The following is a 26,972-nucleotide window of genomic DNA, read 5'->3' as shown; positions in this document are numbered from 1 at the left end:
CACTGACAAACGGTAGCAGGTTGAGTGGGTGACAGCGGCTAGCATCACACTTCAGCCGTGAAACAGCGGACGTCAGCTAAGTTAACAGGAAGCAGCGGGTGAATTAGTGTTGTAGACAGTTGAACAGACCGTCTGCCAAAAGGATAAAACGTTATTTCTGAGTACGGTGAGGATGTCTGTCCCGGCAGGAGAGGGATGAAGATGACACCACTGTTATGGCGAGTTGTGTCAGTGTGGCTATGTATGGCTGTGCTCTTTCGGTAAGTTCATTAATTTTGCCCCGTTTGAACTTAGCATCATTATTATGTCACTGACTGTGGAAACTAACTAACTAACTGTCTAACAAACGTTACCTAATGTCTGTATCGGTTACAACGCTAGCTAGCTAACCTAGCGTTAACATCACACTGTGATGTGGCACCTGGCTGACTTCTGACTTGTTGTCAGTGTTAGCTTGAGTTGCTGACCCTGTGAGCACTAAGCCTGTTAGCCGGGTTTAACACAGCTAGCTGATGAACAAGTTGTACCCCAGTTAGTAACCGTGTCACACATATACCTGTCCACCTCATGGCATCGTGCTACAGAGTGATTTAGCAGAATTTGCAAGTTTAAAGGGGACCTTCCCCTAGTTTCAAAGTCATACATTTTAGTCCTGTGGTCTAAGACAGCCAATAAATATTAGTAAAAACAAGCAACCCTAGTAAAAAATAGTCAACAACCATATTCAAAAGTAGAGTGCTGAGTGCCTCAAATTTGTGATATCATCAGGCAGTGATACTCAAGGTAGGGCCTGTGGGCCAAATCTGGCCCTTGATAGGCTGCCAGGTGGTCCGCCAACCATTTTCTAATTCACTATAACAATAAATTGATTCACACTGGAATATTTTGTAGCCCTACTTTGGATGTACGTAAGGTGCCACAGAACGTAAAACCTCACCAAAATACAGCTTGCGTATTTAAAAAAAAAAAAAAAAAGAAAGAAAGAAAGTGTAAGTGGAGGATTGCCTAGGTCCCCTGATAGAAGTTTGGGCTACTTTTTTATATATTAGCTATAATGGTTGTTTACTGCAGGGATACTCAACTTGCTTTGCCCGAGGAGCATTTTTGCAAAATGACAGGAGGCCATGTACCAGTCAAACTAGTCTCGCATTAGCCTTGCATTAGCCTCACACTAGTGGGAGACAGCAGCTCAGTCCATAGAAAGGCTGCCCCGACTAAGAATGTTCCCAATCGACCGATAGGCGTCATTTAAGGCCATAAGTCGACTAGTTGCCCGCATGTCTGTGATATGGTAACACAATGGTTTGAGAAAGAATACTGTTAGTAACATTGTTAATAGAAAGAAATACAAAACCGTACTAATGAACCTTCATTAATATAGGCCTATATTTTATCTACAAATGCGCGTCACACACTGAGCGAGCCGCCTGTAAATGACGCTGTCAGCAAAGCAGTAATGATTGTGCTAAGTGGCTAATGGGCATGTAGCTACTTCCATGTTTCAGATGATACGTCATGTTTGTAGTTGACCAATAAAGATGAGTTTACATATCACCTTGGGTTCGTCCTTCACCTTCTCAAAATGATCCCACACTTTGGATTTCCTGTCCGACATGTTATTAACTAGCCTGTGGAATAACCGCAGGTACCAGCCCTGGAAATTAACCTGACTCCTGTCTGACTGCTGAGCGTGGCCACTTCCTGTTTCTGTCCTTTCAAATTAAATTCACACATGGTCCAGTCATATAGTATAGTTTCCCGTTTGTTTGTTTTTTGTTGTTTTTTTTCTGCGACTAAGTGACCAACGAAATCTTGCCGACTAATGACCTTTCTGGTTGACTAACATTTGGTCGACTGTTAGGGGACAGCCTTAGTCCATAGGGACTTGGGTTGGGAACTGAAACCAATTGGGAACCAGTTGGCCTCCTGGGCACTGTCAAGCTGCCCTTGAGTAAGGCTCCGAACCCCCAACTGCTCGCCTTGCTCTGACATCTCCATTTAATCCATGTATAGGTCCTGTTTGTGCAAGTGTGTGTCTTTTGGGCCTGTGTATATATGACAACAGAGCGATTGCATTTCCCCTCAGGGATTAATTAATGAACTGTATATTCATGTGGCATTTGTAGAATTTGAGGACAGAGGGTTGTCAGGGGGTTTGGAGGATCCACCCCTGGCATTGCTTTTATTAGTTTGTTTTGTTTTTGATGCTTTTTTTAAAAAAAAAAAAAAAAATTCTCTAGCACCGTGTTTACATTACAAGTACAGAAAAAAAATCCCAGTGTGAATCTATATATTTTCATTGTGAATTAGAAAATGGTTGGGGGTCCATCCAGCACCCTACCACAGTTTCTGTCTTTGAGAGAGAGTAGCTCATGTCCACAAATATTGATTAAACTTTCCTTGGTCATGGCAATAGCATATTCATTTTTTAATTTAGGTGGTCTTCCCCTTTAATCAGCCATCATGCCAAGTATGAATGAAACACTTTTGACTAAAACGACCATAAGATACACAGAAATGAATCTGCTGAGTCTACACATCAATGACTGTTGATTCCCAAGACCCACACAGACGTTACACAGATCTGGTCCATCAGCCCTTGACAGGATTACTGGTCCGTCACGTCAGTCCTCTTGAAAGCTGCAGGTTGTTGGACTGTGCAAATCTGACAGAACACAGTCAAGCCAGCAGGGAGGGAGATTATGTGGGATGATTATGGGCTGTAGCCATGATGTTAGAGGATAGTAACACAACACGCACTGACTGCTTGGATAGAGAGAGGAGGGAGGGATATGATGTAATATGGTATTAAGATATATGTAAGTGATGTTGGCCTGGCCTACTTTTGACAGCATTGCTTTGGCTCTTGTTTAAGCTGTGAGTGGTAGTATTTTTGACCTTTCAGTGTCTGTTATCTATACTCCTGGCACAGTACAGCTCAGTGAAATGTAAAAATGTTAGTGTGGGGCGTCGGTGGCTTGGTGGTGGAGCGGACGCCCCATGTACGGGGCTGTTGCCGCAGTGGCCCGGGTTCGACTCCGGCCTGTGGCCCTTTGCTGCATGTCACTCCCTCTCTCTCTCCCCCTTTCACGCTTAACTGTCCTATCAATTAAAGGCAAAATGGCCCAAAAAAATAATCTTTAAAAAAAAAAAATGTTAGTGTTAATTGCCTTTTATGCAGCACTTAGACATGTCATCACAGCAAGGGCACAGGTGTAATTACTAACATGGTGTATCGCTATGTGACATTCAGGTTTTATAGCCTCAGGGCATTGATATTGTGCATACTTACTAACTGTAATGGCAAACTGGGGCACTTAAAGAAGTATTTCACTGCTGGAAAGATGGTCTTTTCACAAAACTGGGCTGTCTATTCAGTAGATGAACAGAAATACCTCTGAAATTGGTGTTACGTGACCAGAGAAAACAGAGAAAAGGGCTGTAGCATTTGAGCTTGAGCTTTTGCTCAAGAGGTAGAAAACCTACAACTACCAAAATGCACTGCGCCACACCAGACCAATAAACACCCCCACTGGAAAGTGATGTATGTAACAATATGGCAGCCAGCTGGTGACAAACAATCTCATATTACCGTTAAACACTTAATTAAAATATGTCTCTTAAAACATTGTCGGCGAGAAATAGACAACGCAGTAACCAAATTTTGGATCATATTTGATCAGCACTGCTTAATTTTAACATATGAGCTGAGTTTTTTCAGCTTACAAAACAGGAAGTAGTATGGCGCCCACTTCCTGTTCACAAACTCTCGTATTACAGCTAAACAGTTCACTAAAATATGTTTTAAAATACATGTTATGTGGCGGATTTTCATTGGCAAGGGAGCAGGGAGATCATGACACAGTACGTTATCGTACTGTGGCATCTTGCCCTTTTATACCTCTGGTTATATTAGACCACTGGTTCCAGAACTATTAAAAATACTCAAACTATGAGATCCCTGGAATGTAATTTGAAATAACTTTTGCCTCCTCTTTAATATTTTTGTTTTGATATTACCTTCATGAACATATGTACATAATTATTTATGGGCTAAACTGTGATGGTAAGCGGCGGTAAGATTAATGGTTCTCTGCTGTATTAATAGAGCAGTAACAGCTATGCTATCTTACTCTGTCTAATTGTTAATGTTTACTACAGTCATTCTGCTGTTCTCTGCTACAAACCAATACAAGACGCCATATTGTTGTCAGATTACTTAAAGGGTAAAAATTGGAGTAATCAATGATGCATCACGTCATCTTAAATTCACATGACGGCCGATGAGAGACTCACAGGTCACCTGTCCGTCAGAGGTGTGTCTCAAAGACAGTCTTGATGAGAGCATGGACACGTACACATGATCTTTGTACTTGTGAGTGACATGTTCATCTATTTAATTTGTTGCGTAGTGGGCAGCTCACTCCTTCATACGCTCTGTCTGTAATTATTGCACAGGGTCTGCTATCCCTTAGACACTACATCCTGTTCTTGCCTGTTTATTGAATTTTATTTGACCAATTAATCTTGAATATTGAAAAATAAATTCATGAAGGGTACCTTAAACCTCTTTCATTTCCAATCCTGTCATTGTAAAGTCTACCGCTTTAAGTCTTTGTCTGTAACCACTTAGTTAATTATTGAGCAAGTCATGCCTCAACACCACTCTTGCTCCTTTGGGGGCCTTCAATTAGAAAACAAATGCTCTGTTGTTCACTAAAATGTCTGTCACTCGTCTAGCCCCTTAAGTCAGATCAACAAAGCAGTTGCACCAGCCCAGTGACTGTGTAAAGTGCTTGACCTGGAAACCAGATTAAAATCCAGATAATGGCTTGGATTGTTGACAAGTGGAAGTGGCTGTTGGATTGTGGCCTTTGAGACTGTACAAGGAGGAGTTTTCCCTTCCCTATTATTATTGCTGTTATTTAAAGCCTTGTTACTGTTATTGTTGTTTTCCTGCCATGAATAAGCACAGTCACCATGAACCTGACAATTGTTTCAGGCAAAGTGTCACTCAACAGACCTGTGGTGTTTAAAACAAACAAAAAGGGTTTTAATATATCTATATGTTGAAACTGACACGTACAATATGTATTTTATGCTGCTAGGGGTCTCTCAGTCACAATAATAACAAAAGACGGAGCAATGCTGTCATTCCAGTCAGCTTCTCCCACTGTCTGAATTCCTGCAGCGTTTATCGTTCAGAAGGTTTTTACCTGGGGCTGAATTATTCGCAGAGGTCGTTTCCTCTCTTAAGTAAAGCAGTTTCACTTTAAAAAAATGTTTCTTTGAAGCAGTTCGGTTTGTTGCTGCTGGTTGCTAGCCCAGCTCCTGCTTATGTGGGCTCACCTTTTTTCTCAGATATTGTAAAACCAAGATGTTCAGGAGGTTTTAACAGGGAGCTGAATTATCCGCAGAGGGCTCCTCCTCTTGAAAACGAACAGACTTGGGGATTTAACCTGGTGAAAACACTGTATAAAGCAGTTTCACGCTAAAAATCAGTGTTTCTCCAATGCTGTTTGGCACGGCAGGGCCTGAAGCTGAGCTGCAGCTAACGTTCGCTCAGCTTATTTCTCTGATAACTTAAGATCCAGACATCCGATGATTACAGTCCTTCATTTGGTTAAAAAATAAAGTTATAAACGTCACAAACGCTTCATAAAAATTTGGCTTAAAACTTGATAAAAGTCAATTTATGACAGCTTCTGGCAGACAACCACAAGCCTGATGCATGTGCCACTGTCAGGCAACGGCGACCAAATGACATAAACCATGTCCTTTATTAAAATGGTTTTGAACTGTTGGAAATGTTTGAGATACTGTTAATACACAACTCAAACAATATATATAGCATTGGTCTAGTTGTTTTTAGACATTTTAATGCAGAAGTGTTACATATATCATGTATATCTTCTGTATATCTCTAGAGAGAACTAGAGAAGCAAAGTAAATGAATGTTATTTGTTCTGTAGTTTCACTTGTCTTGTTTTGTTGACACAGGTGACAGATACAGAAGGTTTCAGACAGCAGACATCATATAAAATATGAGCCTAATAAAAATAGTGCATGTTTATTTGTCAAGGCCTCACAGTTGGGTTGAGCAATATGCGACTTGTTTGAGGCGTGCCTCTTTACTTTTGACAACATTCCCTGACTCTGCATACAGATAAGATAACTTGACCACGTTGAGGTACAGGTCACCTGGACTTTATCAGTGTGTCACACTGTGACATTGGGCCGCAGCTTCCACTGCACATGAGTCACTGCAGGCAAATGCAGGCAAATAATGTTTAGTGTGTTTATGAACACCTCTATACAGTGCATGTACTTCTGTCACAGACACGAGTACGTTTTTCTGTACTGCATTAACAAGTGACCCATTTTCAGACAATATTATCACACTGATTGTCTTTCCCTTCATCTCATAGGTACCCTAGTTGCTATGTCAGTTGCACAGAGTCGCACCAGGAGGCCCAGGGGCCCGTGTCCTCACAGGACGTCGGTACGGAGGAAGAGTCAGGGGAGAAGATTCATCAGCACAAGGTACAATCAGCTGTATGCTACCATGGTACAAACCACCTAGAGGTTTCACATGAGGCTGTATTAAATGACTCATATTTCATTAAATAACTTAGCGTTCATTTACCACACAGGAAACCCGCTGTTATTGCTAGACTTGTATCAGATTAAGAGTAGTTGCACAACATTATGTGAGTATATAGATGCCTTTTATGGCATCAGTGGTATCTATGTATTGATGGATTTGTGTGTGTTGTCTGTAGGTTGAGGAAAGCTGGGTCTTACCTGCCCAGCCCCCTTCTGAAGATGAGCAGCTGATAGAGGATGATCAGCAAAAACAGGAGCAGATAATCCAAGAGGTGGAGGTACAGTGTAGTTGTAACATTCACATAAATTAAAGGGATAGTGCACCCAAAAATTAAATTTTCTACTCACCTATATGCCGACGGAGTCCCTGGTGAAGTTTTAGAGTCCTCACATCCCTTGCGGAGATCGACGGGGGGAACGGGCAGCACACCTAATGGCAGACGGCGCCCCAGACTAACGTCCAAGAACACAAAATTAAATCCACGTAGTATCTCCATACTGCTCATCTGAAGTGATCCAAGTGTGCTGCAGCTGCGACATAAAAAGTTGTTTCGAAAAACGTCATATGAACTCTGTTTTTAGCCTCACTGTAGCCTGTAGCTCTGACTGCTTCTCGGTGCTCCGAGTTCACGTGTGCACGCTCAGGGTGATTGGTGATTGCAACACTCTCGTCAGTACTGATGTCCAGATTCTCAAGTGCAGGCATCGCCAATTCCCAGTCTGAGCAGCAAAGACTTTCCTCACCCGTTGGCATTGCTTTGCATTTGAAACAACTACACCACCAGGCTTCCAGTGCTCCGGTATTCTGCGGCTGGCTGAGGGTTAGGCTCATGAGCTGCGGCGGCTGCTTCGTCCAGTAGCCTGAGTTCCGTCCGTATACTCGGGCTCAAAGAAATACGGCTCAACAAAGAAATGCTGTTCCTCCTCAATTTCAAAGTCTTCAGACATGTTGGGCTGTAGTTTGCTAAAAGACCGTAGTGCAAATTATCTTTGAGCGACTGTGGCTACCGTTGTCTCTCCCTGCGGTGCACATGTCACGTGATGTAAACACGAGTGAGCAAAGCTCATGCTTTCGCTGGTCTCGCACAAGCGCGCACACGTGAACACGGAGCACAGAGAAGCAGTCAGAGCTACAGGCTACAGTGAGGCTAAAAACAGAGTTCATATGACGTTTTTCGAAACAACTTTTTATGTGGCGGCTGCTGCACACTTGGATCACTATGGATGAGCAGTATGGAGATACTATGTGGATTCAATTTTGTGTTCTTGGACGTTAGTCTGGGGTGCCGTCTGCCATTAGGTGTGCTAGCCGCTCCCCCCGCCGATCTCCACAAGGGATGTGAGCACTCTAAAACTTCACCAGGGTCTCCATCGGCATATGGGTGAGTAGATAATGGCTGAATTTTCATTTTCGGGTGCACTATCCCTTTAAAACTTTGATGTGACAGTCCCCTGAAAATTAACTTACACTACAAATAAATTATGTGCTGTGACGTTTCCTTAATACACGTGAGTATAATTAGATGTGTAAGGTAAGATTTTTTTAAAGGGTTTTAGCATTTGGTTTCCTCCAGAGCAGCACAACAGTTTAAGACCTGGATAACTATTCATATGCATCGTACCACCCAGTCCTTTTTATTGATCGCTCCTGGAACATTTGAAGCTCTAAGTGTTTGGCTGATAGATCCAACTCTGGCTAATGGGCCAACTGTTTTAACATTTTCCTCCACAGCTCAGTTATCTCTCTGTTTATCCGTCAGGCCTTTGAAGCAGAGGAGCCTGCTGTAGAAGAAGAGTTGGAGGCAGAGAAAGGAATTTCACAACCTGAACCAGAACCTGAGCAAAGCTCTGAAAATCAGCATCCTGAAACCTCCATCACTCCAGACCAGGCATCACTGCTGCCTTCCTCTCACCCTGTCTCTGAACTTGCTGCTGAGCTTGAAGATAATGCAAACACCATCAACCTTCAGGACAACATCCCAGATAGGCAAGATATTATTACCAACAGGTTTGTTTTAGTTTATTTTTCCTTTTTCTTTTTTTGTGCTGCTCAGTTCATTCAGTCAGTCAGTTATTTGGAAAAATGGCACCACAATGCATTCTCTGCTGCAGTGCTTCCCCTTTATGTATAAGTAATTTAGCTGCTATGTAAAAATCTCCCAATATGCATTAAACTCACTGTCACTACTGTAAGCAGCCGGAGTCAGCGACAAGCAAGGATTATATATTAAAAACCCCAGATAAGGTTGGTCCAATCAATCTGCAGATATTTTTTCTAAATAGTTTTAATGCTGATCACATGACGTGTGAGACAATTTCACTGAATGCCACTAAAATAGCTTCACTGGTCCGACCGGTTCTGACTTACTGTAGCTCACAGTGAAGGAATGCTAAGAGTCACAATATTGACTGAAACACTAGATGGGTGTGTCATATCATCTTGTTGATAATAATACCAGTATAATTTTTGATATCAAATGAAAAATTCATATGGTGACACACATGAGATATTCGGCTTGTTGACATAATAACATCATACTGTTACCCACGGCAACAACAAGCATGGCTGAATGCTAAATTATTACCGACTCCGTGGCGGCTCCAAAAAGAGGAGCAGCTTCAGTAGTGTGGAATAAACTGTGGCGTCCTGAATGTTTAATGAACAGCCCCGGACTTCTCAGACTCTTTTAGTGTCTTACTGCTCAGAGGGAACTCATTCAGCGGCTCCTCTGGCAGCAGCACAGCGTCTCTCCCTCTCCTCTCTCACCGTGCGCACACAGGAGTCGGTGTCGTCAAGTGCTTTCGTCATAAATGTAAACCTATGTGACTCTCGCGGCTTGACAAAAAACTCCATATATGTGAATGTGTGATAGCTGTGGTATCATAACAGCCTGTCACAGGTTACAGCGTGATGATTAGAGGAGAAATGGCAAAGCATAAAGGTCCAGGTGGAAAAAAAACAACTCAATCATTCAGGATTAAAAGAAGGAAATCACCTGTTGATTTATATATATATAGATCCCAGGGGACATTTTTTGTATTTGGGAGCTGTTTAAATGTGTAATTTGAGGTAGATTTTATTTTGTTGAGCTATTAATATTGTATACAGAATATTTTTTTTAGTTTCTACTGAATATTTGAAGGCAAACTGTAAAACTGTATCACTTATGTTATTGCAATTCTATGTTCTTAAATAAGGCCAATTATGAACATCTGTCTAAAAACCCTTCTGGTGTCAGTGGACGCACTAAATATCTTCTGGCATAGCAAAATAAAACTCATGCACATCAGCACTGCTGCTGGAAAAAAATCCTCTAGAAACACTGTTTGCTGTATCTGATTCTGGTGTTTCAGAAAATGTGAGCAAGTTCCTTTATTTTTCCTTAAATGTTTTTCTGCAAATGAAAGCGCTTCAAAAGAGTAACATGGATTGTTTTTTAATTTCAGTGTTTCAGATGATGCAGTTGACGTAGCTGCACCCGAGGTCATTGATTCTGACCTGCCTCCAGCTGACTGTGAGGAGGAGAAGAACCCATATGACAATGATAGGTGGGTACAGTGAATCGTGTGCCCTACTTTGTGAGCTAAAAATATCTAAGTATCATTTCTCTTGCATTGTTTTCAAGTTGGCTTTAACTGTTAGCTGTGATCCTGACCACAACACTGTTTGGTTGCAGTTCAAGTGAAAAGTCTAGTGGGCTCTGACACAAAACAGCACTGCTTTGTTTTCCATTCCCGCAGCAGTCCTCCAATTGTTCTGGAGAACACTTCCAATGTTCACACTGCAGGTACTAAAACCCACACGGACCCACCTCTGACTTCTAACACTGGTCCTGGCACACAGCCTCTGGAGGCCAACACCTCACACATGCTGAAAAAGCAGGTAAGGAACTCAGATACAGTGCGATCTATTTTCCTCTCTCCACCAAAGGAGGTGCCCCAGCTCTCATTTTCTCATTATCTCTGACAGGACCTGAGCTCCCCTGTTACCACAGGCACAGATTCCAGTCCGAGCAGCAAAGACCCCGAGGACATCCCCACTTTTGATGAGTGGACGCGGAAGATGATGGAGGTCGAGAATGAAAAGAGTAAGTTTATCCTTTGAAGGAATACTTCATCCCCTGAATGATCGTTTGTATATCAATTACTCACCATGTGTTCAGTTGAATTTGTGAAGACAGGGTTGTTTTTCTCACCTGCCTCTATGGTGCTTAAAGAATCCAAAAACTGAAAATAATATGGATGAACTGAATCATAAGGGTCGGTGTTTAACAACAGCAAAATTATCAAACTCTCACACAGCTTGTGCAGTATAATCCAAGTCTCATTCATCCAGTCGTATGCTCAGTACTTCCCAAACAGACAACTCTTTCAAGAGGGAACTGAGCTAAAAGTGAAATAGATCTATGCTCTCTCCAAAGCCAGACTCCATTAACAAAAACAATAATTTTACACTGGAGCCGCTGGTCTACTGCCGCCTCGATCAGTTGGTTTATTTATGTTTGTGTGACTTTGGTGAATCCGAACTAACCCTTTAAAACACCAAAGTCACACAATAGCACAAACAAACTACCAGTAGTTGGGCAGCAGTAGACCGTCACCTCCCTTTGTCAGCTAGTTAAAATTACTGCTTTTGTCAATGGAGTCTGGCATTGAAGAGAGCTTAGATAAGTTTCACTTTTCGCTCAGTTCCCTGTTGTAAAAAGGTGTCTGTTTGGGAAGTACTGAGCATAGAACTGGATAAATGAGTCTTGGATTATACTGCACGAGTTGTGCAAACAGAAGGACATGATATTTAGGAGGTACAGGCCCCCTTTTATTTCACTTTATCAAAATTTTGTTTAGTTTTTGCATTCTTGGTCATATGGAGGCATGCACGAAATTCCTCATGAATTCACTGTAACACAGGGCAGGTAAATTATATACAAATGATAATTTTGAGGGTTGAAGTATTCCTTTAAATTGTGTTAAGAGAGATGATCCAGAACCCAAGGATTGAATTTTAAAACTTAATTATAATGTTCTTCCTCTCAAAAGCTCAGTCTACTCATTCTTCCAACAACGGGGCTCCTCACACGGTGAAGAAGGTCCAGAAGAACTTTAATAACTATGCCTCAGTGGAGTGTGGAGCTAAGATCCTTGGCGCTAACCCAGAGGCAAAGGTACTAAATATATATATATATATATATATATATATATGATACCACATCCGAATGAGGAATCTGCCTACTGTGGTAGATGTTGACATATTGACAAATATAAACGCATAGTGATTTTGTTCCTTACAGAGCACTTCAGCCATACTGAGGGAGAACATGGACTTGTACATGTTAAACCCCTGTAGTAATAAAATCTGGTATGTAGTATGAAAGAACTAAGAACATTTCTTCTCAGCACCACCTAAAGCCAGTTTTTGAAGCCTTGTCTCTCATTTTCACTCAGGTTCATCATTGAGCTCTGTGAGCCCATCCAGGTGAAGCAGCTGGACATCGCTAACTTTGAGTTATTCTCTTCTACGCCCAAGGACTTTCTCGTCTCCATCAGTGACAGGTATGCACAGCAGTTACCATACATACAGTATCAACCAGTGTATTACCAATGTTGAGATTGTTTTAATTTACTTTCGGCTGAACCGCAGTAAAGTGGGGTCCAGCCCTATAAAGAGGAAAGCCAGTCATTATGTGAAGTCACACCATTGGACGGTGGTGTTGATATTTCCTCATTTGCTGTTTCACTTTCAAAATGAATAGGCGTCACACTGTTTTCAATTCTTTGCCACCACAGGAAGAAATCAAAACATTCTGTGATCAATCATACGGTACATGGAAAGCTATTAAAATCAATATAAGTCCAATTTTCCCTGCCGTTTGATATTTTTAATAAAGTTTTTTGTAAGCAGTCAGCATTTCTGAACACTCCTCTACGTGCATTCACATATGTGCCAAAATGCTGTCTTGTACTGTGACTACAATGCAAGTGTGCGCCTTTTTACACCAGCCGTGGCCAGAGGCATTAAGTTTTTAGGCTCATTCATCTCATTCTCATGAACATGGTATCGTAAGAACACCTTGAGGGAATTATTCATATTTGGCACAAATGTCCACTTGGACTCAGCGATAAACTTATCCTGCGTTCCAATACCCATACCTATACTATATAGTATGCCAGAAGAATATTTAGTATGCCCCAATACATAGTATGTTAAATGCAGTGTGCCAAAAATACCAGGATGTTCTGCTACATCCAGTCGGGCGCTTTTCTGGCTATTCTGACCCACAATCCACTGCGCAGCGGACAATACGTCACAATGACTGAGCTGCAAAAAAATATTACAGGGTGACAGTTCATTAAAAGCTGATTGACAGATGTTAGTAGCGCCAATGATGGATGACGGCGCATTTAAGTGACTGATGACCAGTCGAACAGTAACAATAGGAGCATTAATTGCTTAATTGAATAAGATAATCATAAATATAACCAACAACAAAAGGGCTTAAGTATTATATAATAATAACAGAGAAATGTATAGCCCATGTAATCTTACCATCATGAATATAATATATTAGAATTTACAATGTATGCAGTTATTACCTGTTGCAAAATAGCGACATCAGAGCTCTCCGGGTTGAGCTCTGTCTCTGGGGAGTTTAGAGTCAAAGATGAGGTTGTAATGTTATGAGACAGTAGCATGTCTCAATTGTGTGCATACTGCATGCACTATGTACTTCTTTAGGACAGTTGCAATACCTACTAAAAGTTAAGGTATGCAATTCGTAACGCACCCTGATTAGACTTTGGTGGTCAAAGGTCACTGTGACCCCACAAAACACGTTTTTGGCCATAAGTCAAGATTTCAGACTGTATGTATGACAAAAGGTCAAAGGTCAGCCTCACTGTGACATCATAATGCTCTGCAAAAACACTTTTCTTGCTTTAAGCAGTTTCATGTAGGAACTATTATCCTTCTACCAAACTAGCTCAGTGGTGCTAGGTGAGCTAGCAGTAGATGCACTCTTCTTTCTGCGCGGTGATACAGTTGGTAGGTGTAGTTAGGTAGAAAGAAAATAGTTCCTGCATGAAACTGCTCACAACAAGGTCTGTGGATTATCTTGAGTAACCAGGTCATGGTTTCTGGAAAGAGACATTGCTGTTGAGTTTTCAAATGTATTTCTTTGGCGCTTGGACCACCACAGGCTGAGTGTCATCTAGTTCCATTATATCGCACAGAGAAGGCAGACATCTAGATTACCTGGACCACTACAGAAAACTGCAGACAAACATTTCATATCCAGATATTCACATTATAGACACTTCCACAAACTCACTGAACTGACCACGTTGTGTAAATCTGCTCCTGTAGATATCCGACAAACAAGTGGCTGAAGCTGGGAACCTTTCATGCCCGGGATGAACGCACAGTCCAGAGCTTCCCGTTGGACGAGCACCTCTATGCTAAATATGTGAAGGTGAGTTTATCTAGTTAGAATACCATTGTCTCTGTCTCTATTACATGCTAGAGTAGTCTCTTAATGCAGGTGAGCATTTAACTACTCAGCTGTTTCTGTACACATTCACGTACTCTCTGACTGGAAGTTTGGCCCCTTCACTGTTGTTCCTCTTTTTCCTTATAGTTACATTGTGTATGGTCTGTACAGCAGTAACAGTTTCAGCATTGATCATATGATACATTATTGTGTATAAGAGCTTCATTCTAGATTTGAACATTTGGTCATTTTCCCCTCTAGAGTGACTCGAATAAAAGCCAGCATCCACACTCTGGTCCTGTTTTGAATGCATGTATACATCTCTTTAATTTTTTCTCTTTTTTCTGTCTCTCTTGCTTCAGATGTTCACCAAGTACATAAAGGTTAGCCTGCTTTTCTTGTAGAGGTCTGTGGTTGAACGAGCTGAATAGTAACCATGGAGGGGGATGTTGTTTTTGTCTTTTGTCTAAATGGTGTGATCAACGCATTCAGATCTAACTTGCTGTGCTAGCTGCTAACTCACTCTAACTCTAACTCTTAATGAATACTCTGTGAATACAATCATATGACACATAATAAACATTTGATAAAAGATGAAATGATACCCACCAGTTGTCACTCAAATGATAAAGCATAGTGTGTCAAATGATCCAGTTACTGTACACTGTGATGTTCCTCATGTTCTCATCACCAATCAGCCCATTGTATTGATTTTACAACAAAACAAAATCACTGCTTTGCTGTTTAAAAAACAACAACAAAAAAACACTGCTGATAGGCTTTATGTGCGTGGGGTACAATTCAACACCTGTGTCCATATAAAATCTGAATAATGGTACATTTTTTTCTATTTTTTAGGTAGAGCTGGTCTCTCACTTTGGCTCTGAACATTTCTGCCCTCTCAGTCTCATAAGGTATGTGGTATTCAGGCAATGTCAAGTTTTTCTAACATCCTTTTAACAAGATTTTAATATTGTAAGCTGTTTTAAAAAGGAAGTAAGAAACCTTCCTAGGAGAACAAAAATGGGGCGCTATTTTAACCATCTATAGCACATGGACTAAAGCAGTGGTTCCCAACTGGTCCAGCCATGGGGTCCAGATTTCTCCTTAGTCATTACTTCAAGGTCCACACAGTTTAATACAGTCAGTGTCATACTTTTGTTTGGCCGTGTCGTCGAGCTAGTTTGCTGTCTGTGTCAAGTCGCTATCGGTTAGTCACTCACTCTCCAGCAGGAAACTGCACTTCAAAATAAAAAGCTCTGTGCTGGAAATTCACTGTATTTAAAATTAAGTTGGTTTTTTTATTTTTTTTAACAAACTTCACACCTTTCCAAGTCACTTGTGGTCCATTTAGAAGGACCTGCGACCCATTTTTGGACCCTGATACAGTTGAGAACCACTGGTCTAAAGTTCATGGTCCAAGTGCATTTAAGGTGTGTCCAGCTCCACTTTTGCAAAACAAATGGCGCATTAACTGGGTGTAAAGTAAGGCGCAAGGGGCAAAAGAGTTGTATTTAGTCCTTTAGTTAATCGTACGAGGAATGACCTCAAGGAAACAAAACAAGATACAGATACATACTTGATGTTGTTGTACCCAGCATTTGACTGTGGCATATGAAGGGCCGCTGTGATGTAAAGTATTGAGCATATTTTGGTGGATTTCAGACAGTGACATTCCTTTGAGATGAAGATATTTGATCACAGCATGATATTCCAGTTTCTCTATTTTCAACAAATCACTGACCACTATTCACTTCAAGAATCTGCAAAAATAAAACAAAAAGAGTTCGAAACATGAACATGGTTATTGATAATATAGAAAGGTAATAGATTATAAAAAATATCATTTGGCTTGCCTAGTTACCCATTTTCTGGGTTAGGCTCAAAACTTTTCAGTCACCCCTCGTAGGTGTGTTTTGGGTGTAACGTGAATTCAACCAGTCACACTGTCATCTCTGTTATTTACATGGCAGATTCGGCAAATTGGAGAAGCAAGCGGTTTTCTGCTAAGAGTAATGCAGCAAATATTGTGGAACATTTAAGCAGCAAAACTACAAACTGTAGTTATAAACTTGACAGAGGAAACAGAGCTGAATGTTTAGCTTCTGAAACAATCTGAAGGGACGCTGCTCCTCGTGTGTAAATGTGCGCAGCATCTCTCTTGATGGCCAATTGGACAGCAGCTCTGCATTGCGTGTAAGATAGGGCCCATGACAGTAAAAGCAGGATGTAGATGTTTTTATTTTATATTTCTATCAAAACTAGTTGACTTAAAAGAGCGTTATCCAAAATGTTTGTGTAATAGTTGGCATGTGGTCAGTTCACCCTAACCCCTGACCACGCTGTCAAACCTCTTGGTGGGAACAAGGAGAGCTGATGCAACTGTTAGCAGCTGGTCTCTACAAAATGTAGAGATAAATCTGTCTGAAACTTGCACACAGAAAAGTTGGCAGATACTGAAATGGTCTCATGTTGAGAAAAGGAGCAGCTGTTGAAGGACTCTCTCATACTGTATATGATGTGTGTGTGTGTGTGTGTGTGTGTGTGTGTGTGTGTGTGTGTGTGTGTGTGTGTGTGTTGTAGGCTATCAGTGTAGCTCTCTGCCCCCTGCAGGCTGTTAAAGACTTGGGAATGGACTATTTTTAAGTGGCTGATAAGGCAGATTATGTTTCACTGTTACATGAGCTTGGTTATCAAATGATTTTGATGTTGCCAGGGTGTTTGGCACAAGCATGGTGGAAGAGTACGAGGAGATCGCTGATCCCGCAGAAAGACCAGATGATCAGGATGATGATTTGGGTAAGAACCGATAACATCATATTTAATTCAGTTGGAATTATTATTATTATTATTATTATGATCCTTTTAAAGTTTTGTCATGAGACTGATGTGTGTTGTTTAATGCACTGCTCCCTGCAGATTATCCTCCTGGATACGCACCTGGTGAAGTCAAGTTATCCAAGAACCTGATTGGATCAGCAAAGGGTAAGTATAGCAAACAGATAGATTTCTGCTGCATGCAGATGTCTGCAATGATCTCTGTCCTGACTTCTAATTCTGGTGTATACATTTTCTCTTCAGATGTCATCTTGAACATGGTAAATAACATTGCCGTCAATGTTCTCGGTGGAAGCCCAGAAATGCAAGGTAACACAATCTGCCTCATAATAACAAGTAATAATTAAGTTGTACCTCAGTCAGCTTTACATCTCTGCCCAGTAGTTTGTCTTACAACCTCTGTGTTTTAAAAGAGATGCAGTCACTATTTTACTTTCCTGACTTTTCAATTGTTGACAATATGTTGGCAACATATTTGTGTTTTTTAGGCAACCTTTCATCACAGGAAGTGAACATGACTGAGCCATCATCCCAACTTGAAACTACCCCTCAAACTACCACCACAGACCTCACCTCAGTGTGAGTACATGTCATGAGCCTGATTACATCTTTGATAACATTTAAGTTAACCTTCAACAAACCTTAACTCTACAATAAAACTGACTTAATGTTAAAGATGGGGTAGGTAGGTTTCTGAAAAAATTCACCCTCCTCCGGCAGCTCTACCCTCTCTGTCAGAAGCCCCTCCCACCAGACGAGCACAAGCATATGCACATGCTTCATACAGTAACCCAGTGTTTCTGATTCCATATATTGATTTTCTTTGTTGTTTTTTGTTTCTTGCTATTTAAAATGGGTAAAATCTTATTTCATTGTAGAACTGCGTGTGATGCAACAATTCACTCAGCCCCTCCTTGCGCTGCTCTTTCGCTGTTTATCAGACCACAAATAAGAATTTGTGAGAATTAGCTAGCTGGTGCACCCCATGGTACATCAGCCTTTCTCCCCGCTACTAGGATACCATGTCGTCGGTAGGAGAGCGGGCCACAGCTCTGGAGACTAACCTTCAGTCAGCAGCTGAAGCAACTTGAATTCAGCCAGCCCAAAATCCCCAGCGCTTGGGGTCACAGTGGGCTGGTGGGTAGTGGCAGTGACAGGTCTAACCTGTGTAATGGCAGCAACAGAAAGTTTGGGGTTTGCACTAGCTGAATTCAAGTTGCTGCAGCTGCTCTAACTGAAGGTCCGTGTCTGAAAAGCCTTTTCAGATGCTAGACTGTGATTCAAGGCCCCTTGCTAGCTACATAAACATGATCTTGAATTAGCTGCAGCTGTGGATTAGTCATGTGCCTTTGGCTCTGGTTAGTGTAAGGCTAAACTGTTAGCAAAATTTTCGCTCCATCTCTCAAACACTTTGCCAATATTAGTTTATTTAGTTTATTGCTAGACCATCTTCTGGATAAGTCCATATTCCATGTTGGGTTTGCATTGCAGTGTAGAGAGTTGTTGCCACTGCTGGAATAGCAACTTTTTGGCCAACATCTCCCATCACAGGCGAGATTTTCTAAAGCCTGAGAACAGAGCCAAGAGGAGGTGCAGAAGTCGAGTTTTTCTCAGACCGCTTTAATTACAGTGTGCTCAAAGGGTAATATGAAATGATGCCAGTAAAAAAAAACAACTTGGCAACCTCAGCTTTAATTTCATGATATTGACAGATTGAAATGTTATTCATAATGTTAGAAGGGAGGGAAAATGATACATGTGACCTACTGTCATGAATGCTTTGAGACTTAAAATCTCATACACATTTACAAGTCTATTTGTGTGTGGGTTGGAATGTTTGTGCAAGCTGATAGTGGTATGAAATGAAAACCTTACACACTAATGTGAGTAGTTATGCTTCGTCAAATCTAGTATCTTTTATTGGCTTCACATATCTTGAAATCTGCTTTTCCATAACCAGTGCTTTGTGAAATAATGGAAGAGGTTGCTCTGTGTGCTCTTTTCTCTCCAGTCCAGACACACAAGTGGAAGAGGTTTTACCAGACCCTGATATCTCTGAAACTGTAGCCCCATCCTCAGAGACCTCTGAGCCAGAGACACCTACCGAAGATAAAAGCAAACAAGAGCTCCCCCCAGTGGAGGACAAAATAATCATTCCTTTAGAGAAAGATGAAGAAGAGCCCATCAGCTCTACAATCACCCTTTTGGATAAGGAGGAGGAGTTGGATGAAGAAAAGGAGAAAACGGATCAACATAAGCGACAGCAAAAAATCCAGAACTACTGTTCACTACTTCCTTCTCTTTCTTCCTCGTGCTCTTGTGCAGCATCCCTCCAGGAGTATCTGCATAGGCAGTGTTCAGCTCTGCTCTCCAAAAAACGGAGATGCCAAATTGTGAACAGAAAGCAAACGATTCCTCCCATCCAAACACCCACTTGGCACCTACCCCCATCCCCATCTGCTTGCCCTGAACCCGAGCAGCACCATAGTGAGGTACACCAGCCCCATGAACAAGAACAAGCCTCTGAACAGGAGCCAGAGAGCGGAGCCAGCCCGGCGGAAACGCCTCCGGGGAAAACAGTCGAATCTCATAAAGAGTCTATGTCCGAACCTCCTCTGCTGGAGCCCAGTCAAACCTCGAACCTCCCCACACCCAGTGCCACTGACTTATCCTCTGCCAAAGCTACCCCTATTGTGGAGACACCACAGCTGTCTTCTGAGGAACCAGCGAGGGAGCTGAAGCCAGAAAAGAGCCAGGATGTGCTGGCTGAAGAGAAGCACATTGAGCCTTCAGTGTCTCTTAGTAGCTCCGTCTCTGTAAAACCCGGTGTCAGTGCCACAGTGGACGTCGCCTCAGTGGCACCAACAGAGAAGTCTGACATTGAGGTTTCTAAACCAGAGATAAACGCCCCCATCCAAACCCCAGAAAAGACAGATGAATCCCAAGTTCTCCATCCCACCACCCCCCCTCAGTTAGAGCATCACCCTGACCCTCCAGTTGTCCCTGACAGTAGTACTGTTCCCGCTGAGCCTACCCACCCTGCTCCAGACACCATTACAGAACTTGAGCCCTCTAGTGGTCCCCTGGTCATCACAGAAAATAAGATCGAGGATTTTGCCGAAGACATCACTATGTCATCAACTGGCAAACCTTCCTCGCCTACCACACCGTCCCTCTCAGATATCTATGCAGAGCCCCCCAACGGCACGGAGCAGAACGGGAACCCAGTGCACGGCTCCAGCCAGAAGGAGTCTGTGTTCATGAGACTCAACAACCGCATCAAGGCCCTGGAGATGAACATGTCACTGAGTGGACGCTACCTGGAGCAGCTAAGCCAGAGGTGAGAGATGGGGAGATGGTTGTTGTTGTTCATGTATAAACTGAGTAAAAACTGAAATTAAGATTTCTTCCTGCATGATTTTATTCAAGGTATCGAAAGCAGATGGAGGAGATGCAGAAGGCTTTCAACAAAACCATCATTAAACTCCAGAACACGTCTAGAATAGCAGAGGAGCAGGTGAGCAATGATAGAGCACATATGTTAGTCCAGACAGTTGCAATGTAGAGTAGGGATGCACCAATTTATCTGCAGAACATCAGTATCTGTCAACGTTCGGCTTGTTGACTGCCATCGGCTTATTTGCAAATGGGATGACGTTCACAGATGGCAGTGGCCGATGCTTTTCTGTTGGGTTACATCAATTTTGAGCAGGCTAGAAAGCGGGGCTTGACTAACAGTGTCCTGTCATCCTGGAGACAATAGAAAATGTGTTTGAGACAAACAGAGATCCTTCTCGGGATGCCTTCGGGGCGAAAAGACGCCACAAACTCACTGTTAATGCTACACTGTGAACGACAAATCCTTGTTGACATCGACAGGAGGAGAGCTAGTTCACATTAGCTGTTAGCACGAACTAACAGCCAGTAGACGTTGCATTGAGTTGCTTTATGATGCATTCAAGCTCTGTTCAGTAAAAATGAGCATGTAATCATGATGTGTTGAAATATAATCAAGTAAAATGTAGTTTTTGGTAAAAAACTTAAATAAATACAGTTGTTTGAAGGAGAAATTTGTTGTTTTCGAAGAAATATGAAATAGATATTAGACAAGTAATTATAAGATTAGATAATCCTGTCTTCGTCCCACAGCTGGGAAATTTGCAACAGGACAGCAGCAGAGGGACAGAGTGCAAACAGGAAGCATCATTAGAAAAAAACAAAGCAACAGCAACACCAAATTGTTATTTTTTGTCTAATTTTGAGACGTTGCCCCAAAACTACTTTGTTATATTGATTCAGAATGTAATTGAAAATCTTCCTAGGCTGAATACAACATTGTCACAGATTTTAGCTGCTTCTAAGTTTCAAATGTATTTTTCCAAAAGCTCTCTGCTTTAAGTTTGAAGGTGCACTAATCAATATTTTTATATTAGCAATCGGTCAAATGACTGCATGTAATATAAAAATGTTCACTCGCAGTGACAAACTTACAGAAAAAACAGTACCTTCAAATATTTAAAACCATAACATACTGTACCATTTCAGTGATGTGACTGTGTGTGTGGTTGCTTAATTTGTTGTCCTTTTCGTCCCATAGGACCAGCGTCAGACTGAGTCCATTCATATGCTGCAGGGCCAGCTGGAGAATGTGACTCAGCTGGTTCTCAACCTGTCTGTCAGAGTCAGCCAGCTGCAGAATGAGGTAGATACAACGCTGCAGGCACAGAGCCTTCATCTGTAATCAGTTTTTTTAGCATGATATCAAACTGAGTATATTTAGTCTTTTCCTGGGAACAAGTCATTACGGTGACACATGGGGGCTGACGCGTAATTTGAGAAACATCTTTAAGGCCACTTAATCTGTTGGTACTGATTCAGCTTCCGAAATACCAGGGGTTTAACGGTACATGAAAGTCACAGTTTGGTTCATACCCTGCTTTAGGAGTCACAGATTGATGAATGAATAAATGAATGAATACAAGAACTGTTACAATCCTATGAAATACATGTCTCATAAAATAAGAATTAATCCCACACTGGGGAAACTCACACATTACAGCAGCTGCAAGAGTCAGAAGCAAGAGAATAAAGAGACTGAGTGATAATTAAGGATAAAAGTGTGACAATAATACAAATTAGATAAGATAAATATAGATAAGAAAAATATAGATCTAAATGTGTACATGTGGCATTGTTTCAGGCACAGATTTTCCTCGATGTATTTTTCTGTCTCTCATTTGTCACATCCGACATTGTGGCTGTTTTGCCAAGGATATAATCAGTGCTCTTTCTTTTAGGTTGCAGACAGGCAGAACTACCTTCTGCTGTCTCTGGTGGTGTGTCTGTGTCTTGGCCTGCTGCTGTGTGTCAACCACTGCCGCATCAACACAATTTCTCCAACCGCAGAACCAGAGCCACCCATACCTAAGAGCTACACCTACTGCTGTCCTGAAAGGTAGAAAGACAATCATACAGTTTTACTCACGACTTTAAATGTATATAATGACAAATACTACCATGTATGAATACTGTCTTTATAACAAGATTCAGCAGAGTAAAAATTAAATGTATCCGTAAGTACATGGTGGCAAAGAAAAAGCACTAGTGGAGAGGGTAAGTGCGAAGAAGCGCTGAGTGGCATCTCCAAATGGGCTCTAACAGCTAATGGGCAGAGGTTACTGTGCCTTGAACGGCTTCTACTCATTAAGCCAGTTTATTGATACAATTAATCATCAGGAGCAGCGCGGCTTGAATCTTAAATAATGACACAGCCATGACTCATATCTTAATAAAAGTGCTAAACGCTGTCTTTCTCCTCAACCATTACTGTTACCTTAATAGGCAGTTCTCCTCCTGTGATGAGACGGGCTTGAAGAGGAGCGCTTCCTATCCACTCATACACACACTCGCCACCACTGAAGGTACGGTTCCACTACATAAGTGCCATCACTGTAATCTGTTTCAAGGGTTCTCTCATACATCTCGGATAGCGGCTAATCAATCCAGAACTGAACCATTTTTCATCTTGGTAGAAATTAACCTCAGTCTTTGGCTCACAGGCCCTGAAATGCTGCACGCAGAGGAGACGCAGAGTCTTTGTCCGGCTAACAGAAAGGTGTGTAAAAATGAATTTTGAGTTGGGACTGATCCAGTTCATTCATATTATATGGGATTGATGTCACAGATTGATGTAGCGATCCAGATTCAATAGTCTGATGTTGGTTTCCATGCATAGTGTGTCTGGCATTCAGTCACAGAGCACTGGCTTGCCATATCCTTTACAATGGCTGGTTAAACGTGGGCCAAGAATGTGACTCTGGCTGTACTGGGACTGCTGCAAAGACACTACTGTAGTTAGCTACACTAGCATCTTTAACACGGTTGAGTTGCTGCTCCAACCCCACAACTCGTTGGGCGGATGAGAGTCCGCTGGCACATTGACATGCTCCTTGGATGGTCGCTCTTTCGACTGCAGTATGTTCATGAGCTGTGAGTGGTAATGTGGACACAGCATGGACGCTACAAAGAAGATCTGTGTTGATGGATTCACGTCCTCAACTCATTCATTGAGTAACATTACAAGTTAACATTCCACCTTAAAAGTAGCAGGCAGTTGGCTCAGTGAATTAAGTTTTTTTTTTTTTCCTCAGACTCCAGCTGCTGTGAGAGGCAGCAAAACATCATTTAGTTTTACAGTCATAGGTTACTAATATATGTAAAACTCTCCACAGTATGAACAGTGGTTACATGCGCTTCAAAACCAGCCTCAGCTCGGCCCAGAGCAGAGTGACCGTCCTCTACTGACCAATCATCAGACTGCAGTGTTCACAGCTCCACCTTTTAGTACCAGATCTGTGTGCTAGGTACCCCAACAGAGGGGGGACCAAAAATGGGGACGGTGCAGAACGGTTCAATCGGTACCATCCACAACTTTTCACAGTGGAAATGGAAAAAAAAGCGCACCGAACTGAACTGTACCGTACTGTACTGCTTAGTGGAAACAGGGTCACAGAAACTGACACCGTATTTTACAAAAAGTATCAAAACTTGAAAGGTTCGATGCTGTGAAAAGAATCAGTCTGCCAGTCACAAGTAAGAGTCATTCATGGTGCTCTCAATAAAGATTCATTCAGATGCTCTGCATGGTAACCATAGCAACTGCTCAACACTTGTTTTTAACTTATTTGATAGTGTAGATATTTATTTCTCTACACAGTTCCTGCACTTTTATTTAAAATACTCACAAAATCTTATGGAGTTGTTAATTTGCACTCTTTGAAATTCTCTTATTACTTTTGAACTCATGTATAGAAATTTTCCCATGGCAATTAGCGCTCCTACACCTGTTTGTTCAGTTCAAATAAATTGCTTTGGAATTTAAATTTAATGGAAAATTTGAAATGTAAATCGTAAGCAAAAAGAGCTCTGGTATCTGTAATGGATAGGATCTGGGAAAATAGTGAATCAGCTCATGTCTAGATGAATTAGTTGCATTACAGTTGTTAACAGTTCTTTCTCCCTATTCTTTCCCCACACAGAGGAGACGCCGTAAGATGAAACCCATGGAGAAAGTGGAGACTCTGAAACCTTCTTTTCACGCAGCTCCTGAACTGTGTAATGGAGCTGTTGTGTGTAACGGTGCACCCGTCACCACAAACCCCACCCCCCTCACAAAAAGATTACTTCCACCTCTGTTTAGAGACTCGCCATCAGAGGTCAGCTCGGAGGGCTCGTCACATTCAGACGACCCCTCCTTCTGTGGCATCACCACAGCTTGCAGCCGGATCTGTGACGGGCTCCCTCCACCCAAGACCCGGGCGGAGAAACGGGCATTAAGACGCAGGCGTCCAAAGCCCAGCTGCACGGTGGTGGACTTTCTTCAAGCCCCACGGAGGGACAGGAGTGAACCATTGCCCATCTCTACCATACAGGACATCATGAACAGGAAAACAGAGCAAAGCTCTGGGACATGTGGGGTGAACGTCGCCCTCTCGGGTCCTGTTTGATGGGACTCCACTCCTTCTCACTGACTGCTCAGTTCTTTCCAAAAGAGGACGGATGTTCATTTGTGTAGCCACAGGCAGCTCTGAGCTTCGACATGAGACAATCCCTTCACTCCCTTTACTTTTGTTTTCTGTTCATGTTCTCGTCAGATGTTTATATTTGTTATACTTCACAGCAAAGAAATGTCTTCCCAGATTTCCATTAAAGCTCTTTCTCTTTGGTTTGGAAACTGTGACTATTGACCCTAACAGTGTGATTCAATTGAGTTTTATGATCAACATGCTGCACACTGACCCCGTGAACAGCTTCTCTAGTGTGAAGAGATTCATGTTTGCTAAACACCTATCTCAGTTTTCCATCTGTATCTTTTTATTTCATAAAAATTTGGTTCTAAACCTGCTGATGGGACAAGCACAGGGCTTTTTCTGTCATCCACTCACCTTCAGAATAAAAGCACAGAAACAGTTTATAAAAATGTATTTTGGGTTTAAAAACAGAAGACATATCAAAGTATTTTTTATACTGACAGTGGAAAAATAGAGCTACAAGAATCACAATAAGAAACTTTTTCATGATATGTTCTATTATAACTTATTGATCCAGAGACCATGATGGAAAGAAAGACGGTCTTTTGCAACAACATAAAGGGAAAAATTCAGTTTATTTTGCTGGAATAATCTCAAACACAGGATCCACTCAACCTCAAAATGAATTATTCTTACAAGAGATTAATCTGTCATCAACTGCACTTAAGTCCAGTGGTTTGAGCAAATAGAAATAGTAAATTAAGATTAGATAAGATTAAATAAACTTTATGTAAATGTACATGATACAATAGTGCAAATAGGCAGGTAGCAGCAATAATTTACTTCAATTATAAAGGACGGCACATCTAATAAAATAACTGTTCAATGCCTATAAGGCACTGGAAATAAAGGACTTATTTTACGGGATTCAGCTGCTCCTTGGGACCATAAACTGACGGCCAGGAGCAGCTCAGACTCTTGAGTGTAATTGATATGAAGTGTCTGCAATCATGTGTTTGGTCTGTTCTGTCAAATATACTGCAAAGTTGTCTCTGTTACTTACCCTTGGCAGGTATTGTGTTTCTGTAACTTGCCAATCAACGTCCTTGTATTACACTGAGCAAAACACTAGTACAGGTTACTAGACGCCATGGGTCATCTGGGGCCAGTGCAGCAAAGCTATACCTACTGGCAGAAGGAAAGAAACAATAGAATTTTGGATTAACATATATCACAAAAAACAGTAGTGGAATGTAATTAAGTGCATTTACTCAATTACTGTACTTAAAGGAAATAGCCACTTTAGAATGAAAATCCATAGAGTACGTCAGAACGGCTCGGCATGCAAAATTGACTTGAGAAGACGTAATCTACTCCACTTTTATAGCATCATTTCTCACCGCGGTCAGTTAGCTTGCCCTGCAGGTGTGCTGTGTTTATATGGCAACTCGCGCGAGACTAGCTGATGGCTAGTGGTGGTGCTAGTTCTCGAGTCTCCCGTGAGTTGCCACGTAAACACAGCACGCCACGACTTTTCAAGTCAATTGTGCAAGCCGCGGCTTCAGGGCACTTGGATTACAAAGGACGAGCCGTTCTGACGTTTTTGAAATGCATTAGTGGAGTTTTATTACATTTTCAAAATGTGGGTTCCATGCACTTCAAGTGTAGCTGTTACTCTGACTAGCTGTTATTCTCCGATACCCCGAACGAGTTTTGTGAAATAAAAAAAAACTACACTGGACTTCTTGTCGGCATGAGGGTCACTAAGTACTGTCTGGATTTTCATTCTAAAGTACAGATTCAAAGTACTTTTAATTTACTTTACTACACTAAATATTATATTTTTTACCCCACTACCATTATTTAATAGCTTGAGTTAATTCAGTTTTGTGCACAAACCATATAAAAATCCTCAAGTGCAGCTGAAACTATAAGCCCATTGATTATTAAATTAATTGGCAACTATGATCATCTTTCAAGCAATTTTTCATCAAATATGAGCACTAAGCACTAA

General features: G+C 41.6%; 1 protein-coding gene across 2 annotated transcripts; it reads left to right on the top strand.

Annotated features, from left to right (window-relative positions):
- On the top strand, positions 1 to 26,807 carry LOC125902150 (SUN domain-containing ossification factor-like). 2 transcript variants are annotated; one of them, XM_049598304.1, is made up of 24 exons: positions 1 to 260; positions 6,429 to 6,543; positions 6,783 to 6,884; positions 8,367 to 8,614; positions 10,054 to 10,155; positions 10,348 to 10,489; positions 10,577 to 10,694; positions 11,644 to 11,768; positions 11,895 to 11,962; positions 12,049 to 12,156; positions 13,967 to 14,072; positions 14,453 to 14,473; positions 14,949 to 15,004; positions 16,807 to 16,889; positions 17,010 to 17,075; positions 17,172 to 17,237; positions 17,417 to 17,507; positions 18,940 to 20,268; positions 20,358 to 20,445; positions 21,526 to 21,630; positions 22,226 to 22,383; positions 22,770 to 22,849; positions 22,988 to 23,043; positions 24,467 to 26,807. In XM_049598304.1, the coding sequence occupies exons 1-24, from the start codon at positions 196 to 198 to the stop codon at positions 24,932 to 24,934; spliced, it is 3,966 nt and encodes a 1,321-aa protein (XP_049454261.1). In that variant the 5' UTR covers positions 1 to 195; the 3' UTR covers positions 24,935 to 26,807. The 2 variants fall into 2 exon arrangements, with proteins under 2 accessions (XP_049454261.1, XP_049454262.1); XM_049598305.1 differs by lacking the exon at positions 14,453 to 14,473.
- Positions 26,808 to 26,972: the final 165 nt, after the last annotated feature.

This window comes from Epinephelus fuscoguttatus, linkage group LG15 (genome assembly GCF_011397635.1).
Source record: "Epinephelus fuscoguttatus linkage group LG15, E.fuscoguttatus.final_Chr_v1".
Lineage (NCBI taxonomy): Eukaryota > Metazoa > Chordata > Actinopteri > Perciformes > Serranidae > Epinephelus > Epinephelus fuscoguttatus.
Note: the sequence above shows the minus strand (reverse complement) of the source record. Positions and strands in the feature narration are given on the sequence as shown.

Bases quoted from the DNA above. Each gene is read 5' to 3' on its own strand.
- LOC125902150 (XM_049598304.1), top strand. From the start codon at position 196: ATGAAGATGACACCACTGTTATGGCGAGTTGTGTCAGTGTGGCTATGT. The intron at 6,544-6,782 runs GTACAATCAGCT...TGTTGTCTGTAG, and splicing joins AGAAGATTCATCAGCACAAG to GTTGAGGAAAGCTGGGTCTT. The intron at 14,474-14,948 runs GTTAGCCTGCTT...TCTATTTTTTAG, and splicing joins TGTTCACCAAGTACATAAAG to GTAGAGCTGGTCTCTCACTT.